At 36.0% G+C, this 22136-nt stretch overlaps 1 protein-coding gene across 1 annotated transcript in view; it reads left to right on the top strand.

Moving 5' to 3' along the window:
- The window catches only part of PLA2G4A (phospholipase A2 group IVA), a 137160-nt gene that overhangs the window by 103036 nt on the left and 11988 nt on the right, over positions 1-22136 (top strand). Inside the window, exons 13-15 of the mRNA XM_082833494.1 lie at positions 3405-3647; positions 11043-11227; positions 21236-21431. Coding sequence (XP_082689620.1) covers positions 3405-3647; positions 11043-11227; positions 21236-21431 — 624 coding nt within the window. The remainder of the gene's footprint in view (positions 1-3404; positions 3648-11042; positions 11228-21235; positions 21432-22136) is intronic.

Below are 22136 nucleotides of genomic sequence, written 5' to 3'. Positions count from 1 at the left end.
AGTGAGAGGCCCGCGTACTGCAAAAAAAAAAAAAAAAAAAAAAAGCCTTTATTTATTAGAGTAGTTTTAGACTCACAGCAAAATTGAGCAAACAGTACAGAGTTCCCATATATTTCCTGCACCCACACACATAGCCTTCACCACTTTCAGCATCTTATACCAGTGTGGTACATTTATTGCGATCAATGAACCTGTACTGACACATCATTATCACCCAAAGCCCAAGCTTTAGGATTCACTCTTGGTGTTGTATATTCTACAGGTTTTCACAAATGTATAATGACATGTATCTACCTTTATAGTATCATACAGAGTACTTTCACTGCCCTAAAATCTTCTGTGCTCTATTTATCCCTCTGCTTCCCACCCCCAGCCCCTGGCAACCACTGATTTTCTTACTGTTGCCATCATTTTGCCTTTCTAGAATGTTATATAGTTGGAATCATCAGTGTGTAGCCTTTTCAGATTGGCTTCTTTCACTTAGTAATATGCATTTAAGTTTCCTCCATGTCTTTTTATGGCTTGACAGCTCATTTCTTTTTAGCACTGAATAATATTTCATTGTCTGGATATACCATAGTTTATCTGGTTACCTACTGAAGAATATCTTGGTGGCTTTCAAATTTTGGCAGTTATGAATAATGCTGCTATAAACATCCATGTTCAGATTTTTGTCTGGATATGTTTTCAACTCCTTTGCATAAAAATCAAGAAGCATGATTTCTGTATCATGTGATAATAAAGTTTTGTAAGAAACTTCCAAACTGTCTTGCAAAGTAATTGTTCCATTTTGTGTTTCCACCAGCAATGTATGAGAGTTCCTGTTGCTCCACATCCTCACCAGCATTCGGTGCTTTCAGTGTTTTGGATTTTGACATTTCTAATAGGTGTGTAGTGTCATCTTGGTGTTTTAATCTGCATTTCCTTGATGACATGTGACATGGAACATCTTTTCATATACTTACTTGCCATCTATATGTCTTCTTTGGTGAGGTGTCTACTAAGGTTTTTTGCCCGTTTTTAAATTGAGATGTTTGTTTTCTTATTGATGAGTTTTAAAAGTTCTTTGTATATTTTAGGTAACAGTCCATTATCAGATGTGTCTTTTTTTTTTTTTTAATTTTGGGGAGGATGAGCAGTTAACAGTTTTGTTAAACAATGTTTTACTTTGAGCAGAATTCTTTTTTCTTATTGTCTTTTTTTTTAAATTGAAGGGTTAATCAATTCTCTTTCTTTTTTGGCCACCCCACACGGCTTGTGGGATCTCAGTTCCTTGACCAGGGATTGAACGCGGGCCATGGCAGTGAAAGCCTGGAATCCTAACTACTAGGCCATCAGGGATCTCCCCAGATGTGTCTTTTGCAAATATTTTCTCCCAGTCTGTGGCTTGTTTTCTCCTTCTCTTGATGCCCCTTCATTTTTAGTCACGTGATTTTGAACAAGGTCTTTAGGCATTTTCAACTTTAGTTTTTTTCAAATCTGTGCTGGCATCATTTTACCTGCTCTCACAGAATTGCTGTAATCATCAACTTAGCAAGTGCATACAAAGGGTTTTAAGTTGTAAAGTGCTAATAAATAGAAATTTACTATTAGAATTTTAGCTAATAAGCAATAGATTTGATTTATCTGTTGACTTTTGGGTTCGTCCCACAAATGATGTCATTTCCAAAAACATCATAAGGAAAGCAGATCCACTGGTGGTATAGAAGTGGGATAAATTTAATAATAATAATAATAACAACAACAACAGTGATGATGAAGAAGAAGAAGAAAAAGAGGAGGGAGCTCCAAACCTTTGGAAAATAATTAAATGTCTTATTCATATCCTGTGTAACTAAGATATAAATCATTCATTTTAAAGCCTGATTCATTCTATTGAAAGATTTTCTTTGTTATACTTGGCATGAGAAAAATGTGGGAGTAGAAAAGATTGTATATTTGTTTTTTCATGACTAGGCAATCATCTGGATTGTTTATTGAGAGAAAGATCCCTCCATTTACTGAGCTCAGTTAAGCTAATCTTTTGAAGATAAAAATCAATATTTATTTTGGTCTTATGGGTGTTTAGTTACCATTTATTGAAAATTATGAAGTTTGAACATAGATTCTTTTTTTCTTCTCTCAACACACACACACACATACACATATAGATTTATATATGCATATATATTTATATCCAGGGTTCCCAGAAATCTGAACAGAAGGGATTTAGGTAGGGGGGATTGTACTCTACCACACAGTGTTCTTAGATTCGAGTTATGAATGAATAATATTGGTGATGAGGATTATGACTCTGCTGCTATTACAACTATTTCTACTACCAACTAGTGTTTGTTGATAATTTAACGTGGGCTTAAATTTTTCTAAGAAACTTACATGAATGCATTAACTTAGTTTATCCTCACAACAACCCTATGAGGTTTACTGATGAGGAAATGAAGACTGAGAAGGGTCAACTAACTAGTAAACAATGGAGAGAGGATTGGAACCAGGGTAGTCTGGTTCTGGAGCCACTGCTCTAAATAACTACACAATGTGGCTTCCCAGTAGTAGTGATGAGTGCATAGATTTTAAGGAAAAATCATTGAAAACGGCTTCTTTTGGAAGATTCCTGAATTTTAACACGTTTTAAAACATATGTTTAATTTACAGACTTTTGTTTTTTGGTTTTTTTCTTTTTGCGGTACGCGGGCCTCTCACTGTTGTGGCCTCTCCCGTTGCGGAGCACAGGCTCCAGAAGCACAGGCTCAGCGGCCATGGCTCACGGGCCCAGCCGCTCCGCGGCATGTGGGATCCTCCCAGACCGGGGAACGAACCCGTGTCCCCTGCATCGGCAGGCGGACTCTCAACCACTGCGCCACCAGGGAAGCCCTAATTTACAGACTTATAAACCCCAAACTTTATAAGCAAGAATGAAATGACCGTTCAGAGGGCAAATATATGTTGAATCCTCCAGTTGTCTGCTCTCAGTCTGCATGATTTCTGGATGTTTATTAAACAGGACAGGGAAGGAAACTTGGGAAAGGAAGGGGATTAGCTACTGTGGATATTCCCTCCGTGTGTGTGTGTGTGTGTGTGTGTGTGTGTGTGTGTGTGTGTAGCCAGGGAAAAGAAAGAAAAGTATTGGGGAAAGGGAAGAACAGAAGTTTCTCTGGAAATTAAAGAATAGGCCAAGCAACACTGCCAAGAGTACAGCCTTTAGACTGACTACCGGTAAACAGTACAGTAAGAATAAGTTAAGAACAAAAATGATTAACGGAAATATTTACTATAATTTACACAAATGTTTGTTGAATCAAAAGCTGTGGCACTTCATCATTAATGTTAACATTCCATTGCCCAAAGACCTTTTTCGTTATTATGGATTTTTGGAATCTGTATAATGATCTTTTCTTTTTCCTTAGGCACTGAAAATGAAGAAGCAGAAAGGGAATATCAAAATGATAATCAAGCAAGTTGGGTCCAACGTATGATAATGGCCTTGGTGAGTGACTCAGCTTTGTTTAATACCAGAGAAGGACGAGCTGGGAAGGTGCACAACTTCATGCTGGGCTTGAATCTCAATACATCCTATCCGATGTCTCCTTTGAGAGACTTTACCACCCAGGAGTCCTTGGAGGAAGATGAATTGGATGCAGCTGTAGCAGGTAAGTACACAAAATGTAATCCATGGAAGCTAATTCAGGAGATCTTTCTTCCTTCTCTGGGGAGGAGCATTTTAATTATTAATAGTAATTAATTTACAATCAAATTTTAAAACATGCATTGAATGTATGAAGGGCTCTGAGTTGTTTTTTTGGAAGAAGAAATACATTGGGCAGGAAATGACATCGTCATGTCAGCATAAACAGTTTTCATTGAAATATTGAGGGGGACTTTGCTCCCCTCTATATTGGTCAAGGTTCACTCACAGCAAACAGGAAACCCTCTTCCTTGTTTAAGCAAAAGAGGTTTAAAGTAGGTGCTTACAAAATTGTTCCAGGGCTTGGAGGAGCAAGCTCCAGTCTGAGCACCTAGGAATGACTGCAAAAACACTTCAGGATCACCGCAACAAACGCCGCCCACAGCGATGCTTGGCAGTAGAAATAGCAGAAACGTAGCCTCTGTCTCATTTCCCCCTTCAGATCTCACGTGGGTGTTTCTCCTTGGCGGAGGATAGGTCTCAGCAGATCCAGAGTTGGGAGGGAATCTGGTACACGTGGTCCTCAGCCTATCTCTCCAGTGCAGAGCAGTAATGTGTGCCCCCTAGGGGTGTAAGTGGAGTTGAGTTCGCCCATCTGCAGTGTCCCTTCCAGTTCTCTGAAAGGTTAGGTAACTTTCTTAAGGCCACTTAAGAACCTCATAAGAACCCACTCACTTTCAGGTGTGTCACTTAACCAAACTCCAAAGAATACTTGCCTTGATTCTTCAGTTCCATGCATGTTCCAAATTAAAAGGTAAATTTGTCTTGGTGACTAATCACTACATAATTATCTTTCTTATAATGCACCTAGCATCTTAAATTTTTTCTACTTCTTCATACCATCTTTTTCCCCTTAACTGCCCAAATGTCATTTCTCAATCATTTCTGCCTAAGAACATTGACAGGAGGCTATGAGAATGTAAATAGAAAATTTTCCAAAAAACTTTCTACTACTGTTTAAGGATTCTACCTATAAAAATTAGACGTGGCTTTAGATCTTATTATTGTTTAGGTAATGCTGTTTCTGTTTGTTGCTTGAGCTTAAGGGAAATTGCGGAAACAAAAGTTACCCCTGTTTTCTAAACAACAGGAGTAGAAACTCACTATATTTTGCATTATGTTTGTGGAAGCAAAGTCTAGGACATGATTATATACCTGCAATGCAAACCCTTTCATATGAACTATAATAGAAGTCTATTTGTGATAAAGTCAGTGTCTCTTTTTAAATTCATCCAAAATAAAAACACTTGACCATACAATCAGTGATTTTATTTTTTTGTGTTACTTATGATTTAACTTATTGCTATTACAATACCAATTAAATGTATCTTCTTTAGAAACAGGCTTTATGGATGAATTATGATGGGCTTAAACAAACAAACAAAAAACTCAGCCTCGTAGAGCATTTAGGACTAGAAAGAATCATTAGTTATTTTACTCCATAGAAAAGGAAGATCAAAGAAGATAGCATCATGTTTACCTAGAATTCCTCAACTGAGCTAGAATTAGAACACTTGAATAGGCTTCTTGACATTGCTCAGAAGCCTTTCCCTTCTGCTCACTCTCTTCCTCATAGCCCTTGGTTTTATCAGTCATCGTCTTGCTGATGTAAAAATGGAAGTTTCCTTGTGTGTACTTATTACATCTGTTTTATTTTATTACTTTGATCACAATACCAAGCATAGCTCCTTCTGTGGTTTGCACAGCACAAGTTCTGCACTAGACATTTTAACAGCTTCCTGGTGGTTTTGCAATGGTTTATGTAGATTTGGAGGTGTTAGCGTTGCTTGGAAAAATACAGTGCTCAGTTAGATTTGAATTTCAATTTATAAATATATATATATATATATATATATAAAGAGAGAGAGAGAGAGAGGGAGAGAGAGAATATAAGTATGCCCTTTATAACATCATTTGGGACATCCTTGTATAAAAATTGTTTGCTATTTATCTGAAATTTAAATTTAACTGGACATCCTACATTTTTATTAGATATATTTGGTACCCTTAGGAAGTCTGCCTCTTTCATTATTCTCAGCGTATGTCAGATTGTTCTTCATTTCCATCTTTCTTCTCTCCTTTGTTCCTTCTTGCATTGCCACAGTATTTACAGAGCTCCTTCAATGTGTGTGGCACTAGGGATCCAGTTGTCAACAAGACATGCAGTCCTTGCCTCATGACGATTAAAATCATTTCATGACCCTTCCTTGAAAATTTGATTCTTGGAGGGACTTATATACTTTATTTAACAATGATAGAAAAGTACAGTAAAACTAAAAGCCAGCAACTCTGATCCTGATGGAACACTGATCCTGATGCAATTGTAAGTCCCCGAGGATGCATGATCTTCATTTGCCCTCTCTCTAGTGCTTGGAGGATAATAGCTGTGCATCACCTTATCTGACTTCTTTATTCGGTGCCTTTTGAAAAAAGAGTCAGAGACAGTTTTCATAAAATGACATGAAGAGATAGAAAATATTAATCATCCTAAAATATGATATTACACAGGTTGAATATTTCTTTTGTTGAGATATTTTGAAATGTTCTAACCTAAAATTGTTTTAGATTAATGAGCTTCAGAAGGAACTTTAAATATTATTTCTCAGTGTGTATCTCATTAAATTATACTTCAGTCACTTTATATTTATCCGATTGAAAAAACGTATACAGCATATTGACTTTAGTCAAAAATCCAGTTCGGTGAGTGACAAGTTCATTCAGGTTTGTTGCTTATGAACCAACATTGCTAAAAATGACTGCACTTTAGACTGAATATACTGAATTGATTAGTGCTTTTCAGACAAAGCCCTTACGAAAATAGACTCTGTTTATCTCCCTCTGGTTATTTCCAAATTTTAGAATAAAACTGTATGTTTGAAATGAAATGTTAAAAGGTTTATCATAAAATATTATCAACGTTGTTCACAAAATCGTCATTAAAACTTTTATTTATTATACAGTTAAAATACCACAATTCAAACATTAATTAAGGTTATTTCTCTTTTATTTTTAGAGATTTTTAAAAATCTTATCTAGATATTATGTTGGGAAAAATCTTACATTTAGTTTACTAATTTGTTTATATGGATTTTGTTTATACAGATTAAAATTCGAGCATTTTAGAATAATCTCTCAACCTAAAATGAGAAAAAGTTAGTGTATTACTTTTGTGCCTATTGCTTCACCTTGCAGACCATCTTTTGAAAACAAGAGAAATAAGATGAAGAAATTCCCCTCATTTTTTTACTTCAAAATAGTTGTATACCTGTGGAAACTAATTCTGGAGAAGCTACTCATTAGTTACATGACTTCTTTCCTGTTTACTTTTGTGTTTATATTATTTACTGTGACATACACCATCTGGAATTAGAAATCAAGACATGAGTTCATTTAGGCCAGAGTTCAAAACACAAACATCCAAATATTTGTACATTATAAATTGAATCTGTGTGATGATTAACTCATTCACAGGTTGGGAAACCATGTAAACTTTAATTTACGGGAGGATGTTCTTTCATAGGGGCATTCATCAAACTTTCTATGACGTTTTAGTAGATATTAATAAATCGGGTTCAAGTTCAAATAAATTTGGAAAAACTTAACAACTCCATCCCCCTCTTCACAATGCCATGGGATACCCTAATGAGTTTGAGAAATCCTACTTAAAGATGCCTCAAGTATAGTACTTTAAAAGCAGCTTCACTTGCATTTGAATCCCAGCTGTGTCATTTATTAGCTGGACAGTCCTGAGCCATTACTTAGCGTAACCTCGGCTAACAACAATAGAAAAGTAGAGTGAAACTAAAAACTAGCAACCTGATCCTGATGGACCCGTAGGTTAGTGAGGAAGCAACAATCTTCATTGTTTACTCCAATGGTTGACTTATAAAATAGAAACAATTGTTACCTATCTTATAGAGTTACTGTCAGAATTAAGTAGCATCTCCACTAAAAAGTACTATTAGTCCAAGGCATAGTAAGGAAAATAGGGAACATGCATTATAATTTGTTATTATTTTAAGTTGTTGAATCTTGTGTTTCTCAAACCTATTCGATCATGGAACTCTTAATTTGTATATAGAATATCTGTTAATATCTTGCAAAACTATTTTTTTTTTACAACACTATTAAGAAACATTGCTTCCTGTCAGTTTATATGGAAGGTTGGAACCATGGTGTTTAGCTACATGCCAGCGCTGGGAATTGGTCCACATGATGATTTTTCTCTCAAATGTAATCTTGGATTTAAAACAGGAAAAAAGAGACTATCAGCTTCATGATGAGAAGGGGGAACTCAAACAGAATAGGAAAGAAATAGTCTGTTTCTGGTTAATCTTTTAACTAAAATTTAAAGCATCAGTTTATAAAACCAGAGAAAAATATTTGTGAATTATCATTGTACTTTATTATTTTAGGGAAAATCATGTCACTGTAAAAAAAATTCCCATTAATGTGTTTTTAATTTTTTATGCTTAATTGTGATAAAATACACATATCAATGTGGTTTTCATGATTGATAGATGCATGTGTAGATTGCCTCTATACATTGTAGTTATTGCTTTTTGTTAAGATTTTTTTTTGATGGACCATTTTTTTAAAGTCTTTATTGAATTTGTTACAACACTGCTTCTGTTCTGTGTTTTGGTTTTTTGGCTGTGAGGCATATGGGATCTTAGCTCCCCTACCAGGGATGGAACCTGCACCCACTGCATTGGAAGGCAAAGTCTTAACCACTGGACCACCAGGGAAATCCCCAGTTATTGTTTTTTAAATTACCCATTTCAAACCCTTTTAGCCTTATGGCTGTGCCACTTTCTGAAGTAACAGTGTGACACTGTGTAGGGTTTAGACTTCCTGGACCTGGCTTGGAAACTTGACTCTCACAGTGTGAAACTGAACCTCTTAGGGCCTCATTTCCTTATCTTTAAAATGATACTAATAATACCTCCTTTGTCTTCTGAGGAGTTTTCTAAGGATGATAAATCTTATATATGAAATTTCTAATAGATTATAGATGCTCAAAATAAAGCTGCTTTTAGGAGAAATAAAAGTACCCAAATATAAATTTCTAGCTTATTAGTAAAATATTTTAAAACTAATATAAGATAAAGATTCATAATTTTTCACCTTTTTAAAAAGCTCACATATGTAATTTTTAAACAATAAAAATTTCAGAGGAATAGATGTTACAGTTGGGTTTGATAATATATATATAATATATATATATATTTCAATTTTATAATTCTTAAGTTTCAGGTTCTGTGATAGATAGATATTTAGAATTCTGGCTGGTGGCAAAGTTCATTGTCACTACATAGATACTTGATAAGAAAATAGAATTAACCTGAAGATAATTATTTAAAGAATGGTATCTCTGCTCTCTCCTTTTTGGCCTAGGCATTCACCCTGGACATAGCATGACTTTTTTTTTCTTTTTTAACTTGACCTGCCTTTTCATTCAGTTACATGACCTTATTCTTGTCTAACACCCCCATCCCCCATTGTTTCTTGGTTTTCTTTTTTAGCATATTTGTTTTTCATCTAAGACCGTTTTTTCACATCTTCCTACTTCCCTTCAGTGCACATCACCTAAGATGTAAACTCTTTTCCACTTTATTTACAAGCATCACTAGTAAATGTTTCTAACATTCCTTTGTTATTCAGTATTTTAGAGATGAGAGATTTTTATAGATATGAGAGAAGAAAACAGTGACTGTTAACTAGAGAAACTTGTAAGGATATTAATGTTTTCTCAAGTAACTAAACCAAAGTCTAATTGAGAACTGTTTCAATTCACATTGAATAAGCGTCCTGGCTAATTGTCTCATTGGTGTTTTAGTTTCAGCTTCTAGTGATGATGAGGACTGTGGATTTTAATCAGACATTAAGAATTTAAAGATTTACTTTCCTCTTTGATCTCTTGCTCTTACAATGTAGTGATAAAATCGACTGCGAGAGAATTATAATCAGCATCATTCTTATTTAGAAATATATGGAGGGAATTAACATGTGATGGGTTTCTATCATGTACTGAACATGTTCCTGGGTAATAGGTATTAACTACATTTTATAGGTGATTTTATAAGCACAGGTTGCTCTGATCCTCTAGTTTTTGTTGTTTCCTCTATGGAAATGCTCACCAATGGAATTTAAAATCTGGCTCAGAGGTCATAATGCATGTCTAGCATGAGCACCTTCACTCTATCCTACTGTAATAAACCTCCCTCTTGAGCTATGCTGCCCTTCTTTCTAACAGAACAAGTGGGAACAGGTGTGAGGACAAGGGGACAGAACAAAATAATTGCCTGTCATTTCATTCAGCTCAAATCAATTTAATTCTGATCACATTTCTTTCTCCTAGGAAGAGGATTAGAATCACCACACATACATGTGAACAGCAACATGTTATCAATATTATTTGTTCATAAAACTAATGACTTCTAGCCCCTGCTTTCCTTCAGATCCCTTGCCATCTCATCCTACTCTCAAGTTGTAGCCACACTGTACTTCTTCAAACATACCACTCCTTACTGCCTTGGGGCCTTTGCTCTAGTTCTTCCCTCTCCCTGGAAAAAAATACCACCCCCTCCAAATCCTTAGATGGCCAATTCTCTCTTATGAATCTGGTCTCAAAGTCTTCTCAGAGAGGTCTCTCCTGACTACCTACCTGAAGTTCCTCCTTATCCCATTACCCTCTATTATTTCCTTCATTGCATTTATCACTGCCCGAACCATCTTTTAATATATTTGTTCACTGATTTACCAGCAGTGTGCTCTATTGGAGCAGAGTTTGCATCTCTCTTGTTCAGCACCTGGAGGAGGGCCTGAAGAGTAGCAGACAATACATGTTTGCTGAATGTGTCAGCGGGATTATTCTCTTAGACTCCCATCACCTAGAGAGATGCTATGTGGGATCCCTTCAGACTCTGCCACTCCCAAGTTGTGTCATTTTAGAGATGAATTTAATGTATTTCATCCTCCATTTCTAGATATCCTCTATCTCACGTCCGTTCTAAGACTTAAGCAAGATAATGCACGAGGAAATGTTTTTAAACAGTAAAGGTCTATGTAATGTGAAGTAATGCTACAACAGGGATCATGGCGCACAGAGTAGAGTTACTACTAGGGCCTGAGCCTTGCTTGCACTTTCCATGTATCATCCCACTTAATCCTCACAGCAGCCTTGTTGATAGACTCTTTTATTCTGATATTACAGAGGAAGAAACCAGAAGTCTCCAAGCCCTGAGGGCCTGACCATAGGGAATTCGTCTCACACGTTTACATAACAAATACTTTTAATATCCTAAATAATGTTAAATGATTGTTTAATTCATTCTTTTCTTTTCTATCCTTTTTAAAGATCCTGATGAATTTGAGCGGATATATGAGCCTCTGGATGTCAAAAGTAAAAAGATTCATGTGGTGGACAGCGGCCTCACATTTAACCTGCCATACCCCTTGATCCTGAGACCTCAAAGAGGAGTTGATCTCGTCATCTCCTTTGACTTTTCGGCAAGGCCAAGTGACTCCAGTCCTCCCTTCAAGGTAAGGAGAATTTATGTCGCATTCCATTGTCTGCCACATTCTTTTGCATTGCCTTGTAGCTACCTTAGTCCTCCCAATTTCTTATCCCTTTAGCCTATTTTCTACATTATTTTCAGTAATATTTCCAAAACACAGATGTGATTCAGTCTCTTCCCTGCTTAAAAAAACTCTTAAATGACTTCCCGTGACCCTTGTTCAAGTTCATAGTCCTGAGCAGGACAAGAATGATGCACCATATCTAAAGTTCATGAAGAAAATTAGGCTGAAATTTGGGAGTTAGCAGGTGAAAGATGAGTAAAACGATGCACGGGGAGTGTATACTATGAGAAGAGAAGAGGACATAAAATAGTATCTTGATGATCCAACAATAATATCAGGGGAAAAGGACAAAAACCAAGGAAATGTGCAGTGTTATAAAACCAAGTCAAGATATCTAACAACAGGAAGTCTTTGGTGAAAAGCAGTTTCAATAGGGTTGAGAGGGCAGAAGTCATACTGCAGTAATTGGAGGGTTAAGCGGAAGTTAAGAAAATGGAGACAATTCTATAAACTGTCCAGGGAAGAAGGAGATGGACTATATCTGCAAGAGGATGTGGAGAATAAGAAAATTGTGTGTGTGGAGGGGTGCGTCGGAGGTACTTCGAGTGTGTTTAAATGTTTCGATGGTTAGGACTCATGAATGAAGAAATGTTATTGGAGAATGGACAGATGACATACATGATAGAGTTACACCCCTGGGAAGGTTACAGGGGTAGGGAGTGGAAGGGAGATACAAAAATACAGGTGGAGAGGAGTCTGGAAATGTCCGTATTGGGACAAAAGAGAAGGGGGGAAATTATGGCTGTGGATGGAGGTTAGCTGTTAGGCACTGAGAAGGGAAGATGGGAAAGTACTCACCTGATAACTTCTAACTTTTGGAATAATTAGGAGTCAGCATTATCTTTTGAGGGTGAGAGAATGGAGGAAGTGGAGTCTGCCTATATGAAGAAACGAGGAAAAGTTCTGACTAGGGCAATGTAGAAGGATTGCTGGGCAGCACTCAAGTGAGACCACGAATGTTATTTGTTCCTTTTGCCTCAAACTTTCTTTAGATGCAGCTCACATGTTACCTTTCTTGACCTCCACAGGTATAGTTTTAGTACAAAGGACTTAGTCAATTCTTCTAACACAGCGATTTTCATGTTCTATTGTCCATATTTGTTTACATCATATTGCTTCCACTGTCTGTGAACTCCCTGGGGACTAGAACACTCATTGTGTGTGTGTGTGTGTGTGTGTGTGTGTGTGTGTGTGTGTGTGTGTTTTAATCATTTGGTTCTAATTGCTTTGTAAGTGCTAGCCCAAATTATGAGTATGTAGGACAGTTTTTGTGGGTGAATGAATGAAATGCTGTAATAGATACAAAGTTATTGTTCCCATTTCATAGATTAAGAAATGGAAACTCACAGAAATTAAGTGAAATAGTTCATGATCTCCCAGCCAGGAAGAGTCAGTGATAACCCAGGTCCTCGGACATCTGTTTTCCTTTATATTGTACATGATTAAACTGTTCTTAAGACTAATAATGGTTATAACTCTTTAATATATATATAAACCTCATATTTTATTTTTATTTGTTTATTTTTTAAAAATTTTTTGGCCATGCCGCAGGGCATGTGGGATCTTAGTTCCCTGACCAGTGATCAAACCCACGCTCCCTGCAGTGGAAGTGCAGAGTCTTAACCACTGAATGGCCAGGGGAAGTCCCCTAAACCTCATATTTTAAAAGTGCTTTCATAGTTTACCTTTTTTGAGGCAGTTAGTGGTATTCAGACAAAGAAACAAGGATTGATGAGATAAGAAATCTCATCACATCAACACATTAAATAAGATAATGGGTGAAAAGAGCATAGCTCAGGATCTGGCTAGGAAAGTGGTAGTTAAGAAGTAGTCAAGTTGGACCAAATTCTAAGGCTCCAGAATGAAAATGTAATGTTCTTCTCTTTTCACTAGCTGCCTCCTTTGTACACCCCTGTGCTGTGTGCTCTGTGCTGTGCACAGCAGTTAATGGTAACACATAGTTTTTTTTTTTATAACTATGTAATATCTTTGTTTATTTTTTAAATTTATTTTTATTTATTTATTTTATTTTTGGCTGCATTGGGTCTTCTTTGTTGAGCGCGGGCTTTCTCTAGTTGCAGCTAGCAGGGGCTACTCTTCATTGCGGTGCACGGGCTTCTCATTGCAGTGGCTTCTCTTGTTGCAGAGCACGGGCTCTAGGTGCGCAGTCGTCAGTAGTTGTGGCACGAGGGCTCAGTAGTTGTGGCTCGCAGGCTGTAGAGCGCAGGCTCAGTAGTTGTGTTGCATGGGCCTAGTTGCTCCGCAGCATGTGGGAATCTTCCCGGACCAGGGCTCGAACCTGTTTCCCCTGCATTGGCAGGCGGATTCTTAACCACTGAGCCACCAAGGAAGCCCAAAATACGGTTCTTGATCTTGATAAAATTTTAGCTTTTGGTAGGGGGAAAGACTTTTATACACAAAGTCATTTGGAAGGAAGTTAAGTAACTTATTGTTAAATAGTTACTTGGGTTTATATAACTAGGTGTATTCTAGGAGATCCATACAAAAATAGATTGGTGTGTCCTGGAGTAGATGAACAGGGAAATAAATGAAATAGGATGAAAATGGCACAGAAATGGCAATGAGCACATCTGAGGAGTGATCTGATTAGAGTGATAGATATTACACTCCCGTTAGGAATTTACAGTTGGATGATAACCAACAGACAATCAATGAAGCGTTTCCAGCAGACAAATGACTTCATGAAATTGGAATTTTAGCATGATTAATATGATAATGGAAAGTAGGATGAATTGGAGGATGGAGAACAAGAGATTAAAATTAAGAGAGATTTACTGTAATGCAAGCATAGGACAGTGAAGTACTGAACCAGGGCAGGTGACTGTGAAAACCAAGAGCAGGATTTGATGACCCATGAGCAGCAATGGCAGGTTCGTTTCAATGGATGACGCTACCATGATAGTTTAGAAGCTCATTCTGGTGGTAAGAGAAGCTGATTATTCATTTCACCAATGGGAGTGTAAAATGTCAAAGCCATCATTTTATATATGAATCAGAGCTCCACTACATTAATGAACTGATATTGGAAGAAGGTTTTAGAATATTACTTTGTACCTCTAAAAAGAACCATTGTACTTTGTCTAGTTTTTAAACATACTTTGATTCACTATTTCCAATTAAGAAGAATACTTGTAAAAAATTTGGAAATTTGGAATATACATCAAGTGCTTCTGCTATTCATAGACAATGGCTACTGATACTTTGGTTTTTACTTTTTTTCTCTCTTCACTGTGTGCGTGCGTGCATGTGTGTGTGTTTATCAACACTAGGGTCATATATTTTTTGCTTCTTTCTACTTAAAGTTACATTGTGAGCATTTTACTATGCCATTAAATATTTTAACAAACATAATTTTAAGCACAGCATGATATCTTTATATGTGGTTATGCATGAATTTATTTAACAATGCTCTCTTTTCACCGTTTAGGTTATTGCTATCTTGTCACCTTTTTCCTCTAATGATCATCCTTGTGCATGAGTCTTTAATCACACTTTTAATTATTTCTTTAGTTGGCTTCTTAGATATGCATTAGTTAAGATTTTTAATAAGTATTTCCAGATCACTTTCCAAAAAAGCTGCACCATTTTACATTACTATATTAGAGTGTACATGCAAGCCCTTGTTTTACACAGCTTTGCTGGCATGAAAAAAATATTACAGCTGTGCATGCTAATAGATGTGCTTTAGAATTATTTTGTCAGTTCCTTACATCCTACCCCTGTTCCTCATATATGAATATGTACTTTATCCTTTAACTATTGGTTAAATTGGTTATTGGTTAATATATCCTTTAACCAGTAACAATTGGTTATTGGTTAATATATCCCTTAACTAACCTTTAACTATCCTTTAACTACTGGTTTAGTATAGCATGAAGCCTATAATTCTGGAATGAATCAGAGACTTAATATAAAGGAAATTGCAATATATTATATGTAATACATTTTTTCCTCTAAAAATGAACTTCAGGAAATTCAAAGTGAACAAAATGAACTTTTCAGGCTCATTTGGAATACTGAAAATGATTTTTTAAACTTATGAGTGTTGTTATATAGAGTGTCATTATAATAATACTCATTTCAATATGGATCTAAAAGATTCCTCATCTATAATTTTTAAATTAATAAAAATATACTATTAATGCTAAAGTAGAATAGTTATTTTAGGTATAATATTGTAAGGTTTAAAAATTGAATCTACATCAAAGTTTTTGATAGAAGAGGAGAAGCTCCAATGCAATACCTGGATATAAGCAATATGATTTTATTAAGGTGATTAAATAGTGAATAATTTTCTATTTTTGAGACTAAAATATCGATACCATTTGAAATTAAAGAGTAGAGCAAAAAATTAGAACCGTTAACTTTATTTCATAAGCATTTCATAAGTATAGTTAAATCTCAGATTTTGTCAGGGAGATAGAGAATGATGGATATCATGGCTTTTGATAAAGGCAACAAAGTTCATATTGTATTTTATAACTGGCCTTGAAAGGTCATGACGTCAATGTCAGTGATACTGGAGTTTTTTTTGTTTTTTTCTTAGACTAGTGGGCACACACCCTAATAATAGTCCAAATATAAAGAACCTCATGACTCTAAATAGTGTTATTAAATGATTTAAGAAAAACAGCTCTGTGATTCATTTTGTCAAGTTTCTTTTTGTTAACCATTTAGTAACTTAGATATATGCTATCCAAATTCATTTTACCAGTAGGATCCATCCAGGGAAAATTTTAATAGGATTTATCTTTAATTTTGATCATAAAAATAAGCCAGGGTCTTCATATTCAAGTCTGCAAAATAAACAGACTAAATTTAAGGGGAAATAATTTTGGATGTCTTGAGGAGAAAACAAGGAATATAGGGAAATTTAGTTTACTTCTGGAGAGTCTTTACCTTACAAAATTTTATGGAGAATAATAGATTTGGGTTGCTATGCCATAAATTGTTATTTTATATTATGTTGCTGTATATTGGACATAAATCTCACTGTTTTTCAGGCCTTTTAAAATGCTCAATGACCAGAAGTCAGAACTATGCGTTCATTCTCTTAAAAGAGAAAGAAAGGGGAATTCCCTGGCAGTCCAGTGGTTAGGATGCCGCACTCTCACTGCCGAGGGCCCAGGTTCGATCCCTGGTCGGGGAACTAAGATCCCACAAGCTGTGTGGCACAGCCAAAAAAATAAAATAAAATAATAAATAAATAAAAATAAAAGGAAAGAAGGAAGGAGAGGAGGCAATGAAGGAAGGAGAAAAAGAAGAGAGAAGCAAGGAAAATTTTAAATGAGCCAGTCTTTACAAATTATAGAAGCAATATATCTAAATTAACTTTATCTCCCTATATTTTCATTCAAGGTCAAAATTTCATTTACCCACAAATAACACAGAAAAAGAATCTGTATTTTTCCACACTAACTTGATTTATTTATTGACCTTATGGCATGATCCTTGGTTTAGAACCTCTGTATATGATGTACTTATGGTTTTTAGGTTGGATGAAACCAGCATGGCCAAACCAATCCAAGTGTTAGCTCTGTGGGCGTCAGTCCACCATGTCTGATGAAAGGAACTGCATGTTATTAAATGAAGCATTTACAGATTTACCTCTTGTGTTAGTTTCCTGGGGCTGCAGTAACAAATTACCACAAACATGGTGGCTTAAAACAACAGAAGTGTATTCTCTCACAGTTCTGGAGGCCAGAAATCGAGATCAAGGTGTCCTCAGGGCCACACTCCCTCCAAAAGCTCTACAGGAGAATTCTTCCTTGCCTTTTCCAGTTTCTAGTAACTCCAGGCTTTCCTTGGCTTGTGGCTGTATAACTCCAATCTCAGCCCCTGTCTTCCTATGGCCTTCTCCTCTGCGTGTGTGTTCTTGTAAGAACATGTGTCTTTGGATTTATGGCTCACCCAGCTAATCCACAATGATCTCATCTCCATACCCTTAATTACATTTGCAAAAACCCCTTCTCCAAATGAGGTTGCATTCACAGGTCTTGGGGGTTGAGGGCATGGACTTGTCTTTTGGAGGGCCACCATTCAACCCATTACACCTGTATTGGTCATGGAGGATCAGATGCCTTGTGATAAGGAGATATACCCAACATTAATTTCTCCTTACATATTTTGGTGAATGTATAGTAACCTCTTAGTGAAAAAGAACTAAGGAGAAGTACAAAGTGCTCTGTAAATTCTACACACTGTTAGATATAGAAAATTATTTCATGTCTATTGCATTATAAAGCTCTTGGAACCTAATATAATACATTTTTTGGAAGTGGGAATGACCATAACCACAAAATAATGAATTCTAAATTGTTGTTTATATTCAGTGTATCTTATACAATTGTTGCTTCAATAATTTTTAAAAATTCTGTAAATTTATTTACACAATTATACTCCATACCTCTCCCCAATCTAAAAATAGATTTTGAATAATGATAAATATCTTAGAAAACACATAGCCTAGGTTTATACAGAAAAAAAACCCTCATTTCCTCTAGAGAAAAGCTAATTTATTATACATATATAAATTTAATTTAAGTATATATTTATTTACATATATAAATAAATAAAATGGCATATATATGCCATTAACACTATAGTTTGAATATATTTCTATGTTATTTAGATTGTTTTTCCTATCTTTCAAGATGTTTTAGTACTTAAAAATGAGCACAAATATCTTACAAAGTGTCACTTGGAAGGACACTATCAAGTTTTTATCTCCACAGAAAATCATTTTAGTTAGTACTACGTGAATTTACCATGAATTAGCTTGTGGAAACCTGAACTGTCTGAGGTGTCAAACAATAACCAAAATGGATGGTTAGAACACAGTTCTGGCATATTGCTGTAATTTGTGGAGCAGCAATTTTTTTGCTCACTGCATTCTTCTAAAATACTCTTTTCAAACTCGTCTGCTCTACTTATAGTTGTGTCATTGTTTCTTAGCCATTACAGACAGAGAAACAAGACATCAGAGAGGAGATGGCTTTTCCATCCTGTAATCACTGCCTTTATAGTCATCAGTTTTTAATCTTTTCCATGTCAGGATCATATAAGGAAAGGGAAAGTTTCCATCACTTCCTGATTCCAGCGTAAAATATTTATCTAAAAATAGCTCGGTCTTTTACCTCACACAATTCCCCTTTTCCTCTTTCTCCACACATCCACACATCACTGGTCATACCCTTGAGTCATGTTTGGAAACACTAGAAAGCTCCTTCTTTTCCTTGTTCTCACGCAATTCCACAGCGTGAACTTTTAGTTTTATTTTGATGTTGAATAATCCTTAATGAATAACTGGGAACAGTGCTAGACAAGAAATAACAGGCTGAATAATTCAACTGAACAGGAAGAAAAATGATTTAGAGATAAAAGTTTTCGCAAGTTTCTAACAAGCAATTATTCATATATATGTATGGGATTTTCTGTAAAATATAATCACATTTAGCTTAACAGTTCATGAAACAAATGCTTTAATATAAATCAAATCCTTTGTTCTCCCAGATTTTTATTTCTCAGTAAATGGCATTGAGAGAGTCGATCAACTTAAAATTCACGACATTCTAGAAGCATCAGGAACAGTGAAAGTTCAATGAAAAACATATTTTTCTCTGAATTTAAGGTGCTATTTTATTTTTTTATTTATTTTTAACATCTTTATTGGAGTATAATTGCTTTACAATGGTGTATTAGTTTCTGCTTTATAACAAAGTGAATCAGCCCTCTTGCGTCTCCCTCCCACCCTCCCTATCCCACCCCTCTAGGTGGTCACAAAGCATAAGGTGCTATTTTAAAGTACTTGTTTTCTTAAATATAAATTACTGAGTTTTTAAAAATACATGATCTCATTTAATCCTCACAGCAATGTTCAGGAAGATAATAGTGCTAACTTTATTTTACAACTCATTTATGTATATATGAGTTGCTGAGAAATAAGAAACAGCTGAAATGTAGATAAAATGGGATTGGGAGCCTGCTATTTCAAGGATAGTACACAACCTGGTCCATGTGCGTTTGTTGTTACTTATGATCCCTATGGTGCCATTAGGAGAGCATCACTGCATAATTCCTCCCACAAAATAATTTCTTCCCTGTTTAGCTGTAGTGATAAGCGGTTTGTCTCAGATCACCGAGCTTGCAAGTCAAGATGTGCTGGGCCTTTCAGGCTGCACAGCCCAGGCATGAAGCCATCCATCATGTTCCCTGCCTCTTCCATACTGCACTATCATATCTATTTCTTATATTTCCCATTGATTTATAATCCCTAAGTATCCAAGGACAGCCTCTCTCTTACGCCTAGAATATAGGTGCTCAATTATAACGTTGAATGAATTAATAAGCACTCTGAGGAAATAGTCCAGGTATACTGCAAAATCTCATGGCAAATAAATACTATTTTCATAGCATTTGCCACAGTTTTAAACCTGAAGTGTTATTTGATTACTACCAGGCTAGGTACATCCCATAAGAACAAGAGTTTCACTCAGTGTTATGTCCCCACCTCCTAGCATGGAACTTAGATTGGCAACTAATGATTATCATTGAATGAATCAATGTGATTACAAGGGTAGTTAAAAAACTTAAGATGATAGTGATCATTTCTCTAAAACTTCCCTCCTTTAGGGATTTCCCCAATACCATTGCTATCTCTCTTCCTTTTTCCTCTTTTCTTTCTTCACTTTTCCCCTTCCATCTCTTTTCTTCTCTTTACTGGCATTTATTTGTCAAATATTTGCATAGCATGAAATGACAGGCATGGTTCTAAATACTGCACTCATTAATTTATTTAATTCTAACAGCAGTCTTATGAAATATGTACTATCATTGCCATCTTTACTTTATATTTGAGGATATTGGGTGTGGAGACATTAAGGAACATGCCCAAAGTCCCAGAGCTTGCACTTTAACTCAGGCAATCTGGCCCCGGAGTTGGTGCTTTTCCCACTACCACAGTCTGCTTCTTATTTGTCCTTTTTGCCCTTCAGCTGCATTTCAGTAGAAATAAGCTCTATTCGCTGCATCTCTGTTTATTGATTTATGTTCTTTAGTTTAAATGTAATTATTTTTTGTGCTTACCCATTGTGCTAGTCAGCCTTGAGGCAGAAACAAACCTGAAACCTCAGTAGTCGACAGCAACCTTGTATTTCTTGGTCACGTTACCTGTCAGTGGATGCAAATGAGCTCTGTGGCTGTGTGCCAGGTGTCTTCTCATTCCAGTAAGGATGTATAAGCCTTTTATCCGGAAGGAAGTTCATATGTGGAAGCAATGACAATCTGCTACGCCTATTAACTAACTCTTGGTTCCTCTGTATGGCCAATTCTTGGCCACTGCACATAGAATAACAAATGATGCCAGAAGCTCAGCTTCTTTTCATAAACAAAAGCAAAATAAAGAAAAGAAAAAAAAAGCTAATTCAGGGCAACTCAATGTTTTTGCATTCAGAAAATGTATTAATTTTTAATCAGTTTTGTGGAGAAGATGCAGGTAAAAAATCAGTAACAGAGTGCTCCTCATTCTGCTTCAACAAATTCTTTTTGACTCTGAAGGGTTAAAAAGCATTCACTTGGCTTATAAATGCCCAGAACTCATAATATATGCTTATTTCTCTAGCAATTGCATCGACGTAATTTCATTCAGTTCAGTTCATTAATAATTTTTCAATGCCTCCTATGGAACTAGCCCTATACAAAAAGTTGACAGAATAATAGTGAGTTTGTTTATGGAGTCATTTTATATATTTTGAGATTGATAAGCTTCTTAAGAACAGGGTCATTTTTCATCCTAGCAAGGAGCATACTGCTAGCATACAGTAGACACCTAACTAATATTGAATAATGTGCAGACCAACTGAACAAATGATCTTTCCCTCTCTTCCATAGGAACTTCTACTTGCAGAAAAGTGGGCTAAAATGAATAAGCTCCCCTTTCCAAAGATCGATCCTTATGTGTTTGATCGAGAAGGACTGAAGGAATGCTATGTCTTTAAACCCAAGAATCCTGATGTTGAGAAAGATTGCCCAACTATCATCCACTTTGTTCTGGCCAACATCAACTTCAGAAAGTACAAGGCTCCAGGTACATTGGGAGTTATATTCTGTAAAGTAGAAATCTGATAAAGACTAACATTAAGCTGGTTCATGCTGACACTGCCATACCAGCTATTACAACATTGAACACTTCCCTTACCTTGATCAATGGCTACTATCCTGAGACCCCGAGTACCCCCCCTCTTTCTTAGCCCAAGATCCCCTGGCTCCTCATTATTCAGAAACTGAAGGGTGAACAACTAGCTCAGTAAAAATCTCTGGGGCTTTACTCCACAACCTCAGATTGTATTTGTTCTGATTGAATGGTACCCTTGTCATAGGCATTGTTAAATATTTTAAATACTACCCTTGTAAGGGAGGCTTTGTTTCAGAACAAGTCATGCAAAAAATTCTGGGAATGTTAACTGGCCATAAAAATTAATGTTATCTAGCAGTACCATATGGCTAGTAATTTCAGCTTGCCATGTTATATTCCATAAAAAAAAAGAGAATCAAATTTAAGGCATTTTGTTTTGCCACATCCAGAGGAGTCTATAGACTCTTCTGTATCCTGGAAGATACTGATTAACAAAAGGAGATCTAGAGATTGACAGGCAAGATGCTAAATGCCTCAAAATCATATTATTTTAGGACCAGAAAATGTAGTTGTGAAAGGACAGACAAAAAATAGTCATGGAGAAGACAGTGATCTTCTTCTAGACAGTGGAGGGAGTCAGAGAAAAAAATCAAGAGA

The sequence above is a fragment of the Leucopleurus acutus genome (genome assembly GCF_964270905.1).
Source record: "Leucopleurus acutus genome assembly, chromosome: 2".
NCBI classification, from domain to species: Eukaryota; Metazoa; Chordata; class Mammalia; order Artiodactyla; family Delphinidae; genus Leucopleurus; species Leucopleurus acutus.
This window is presented reverse-complemented; position numbering and strand designations above follow the sequence as displayed.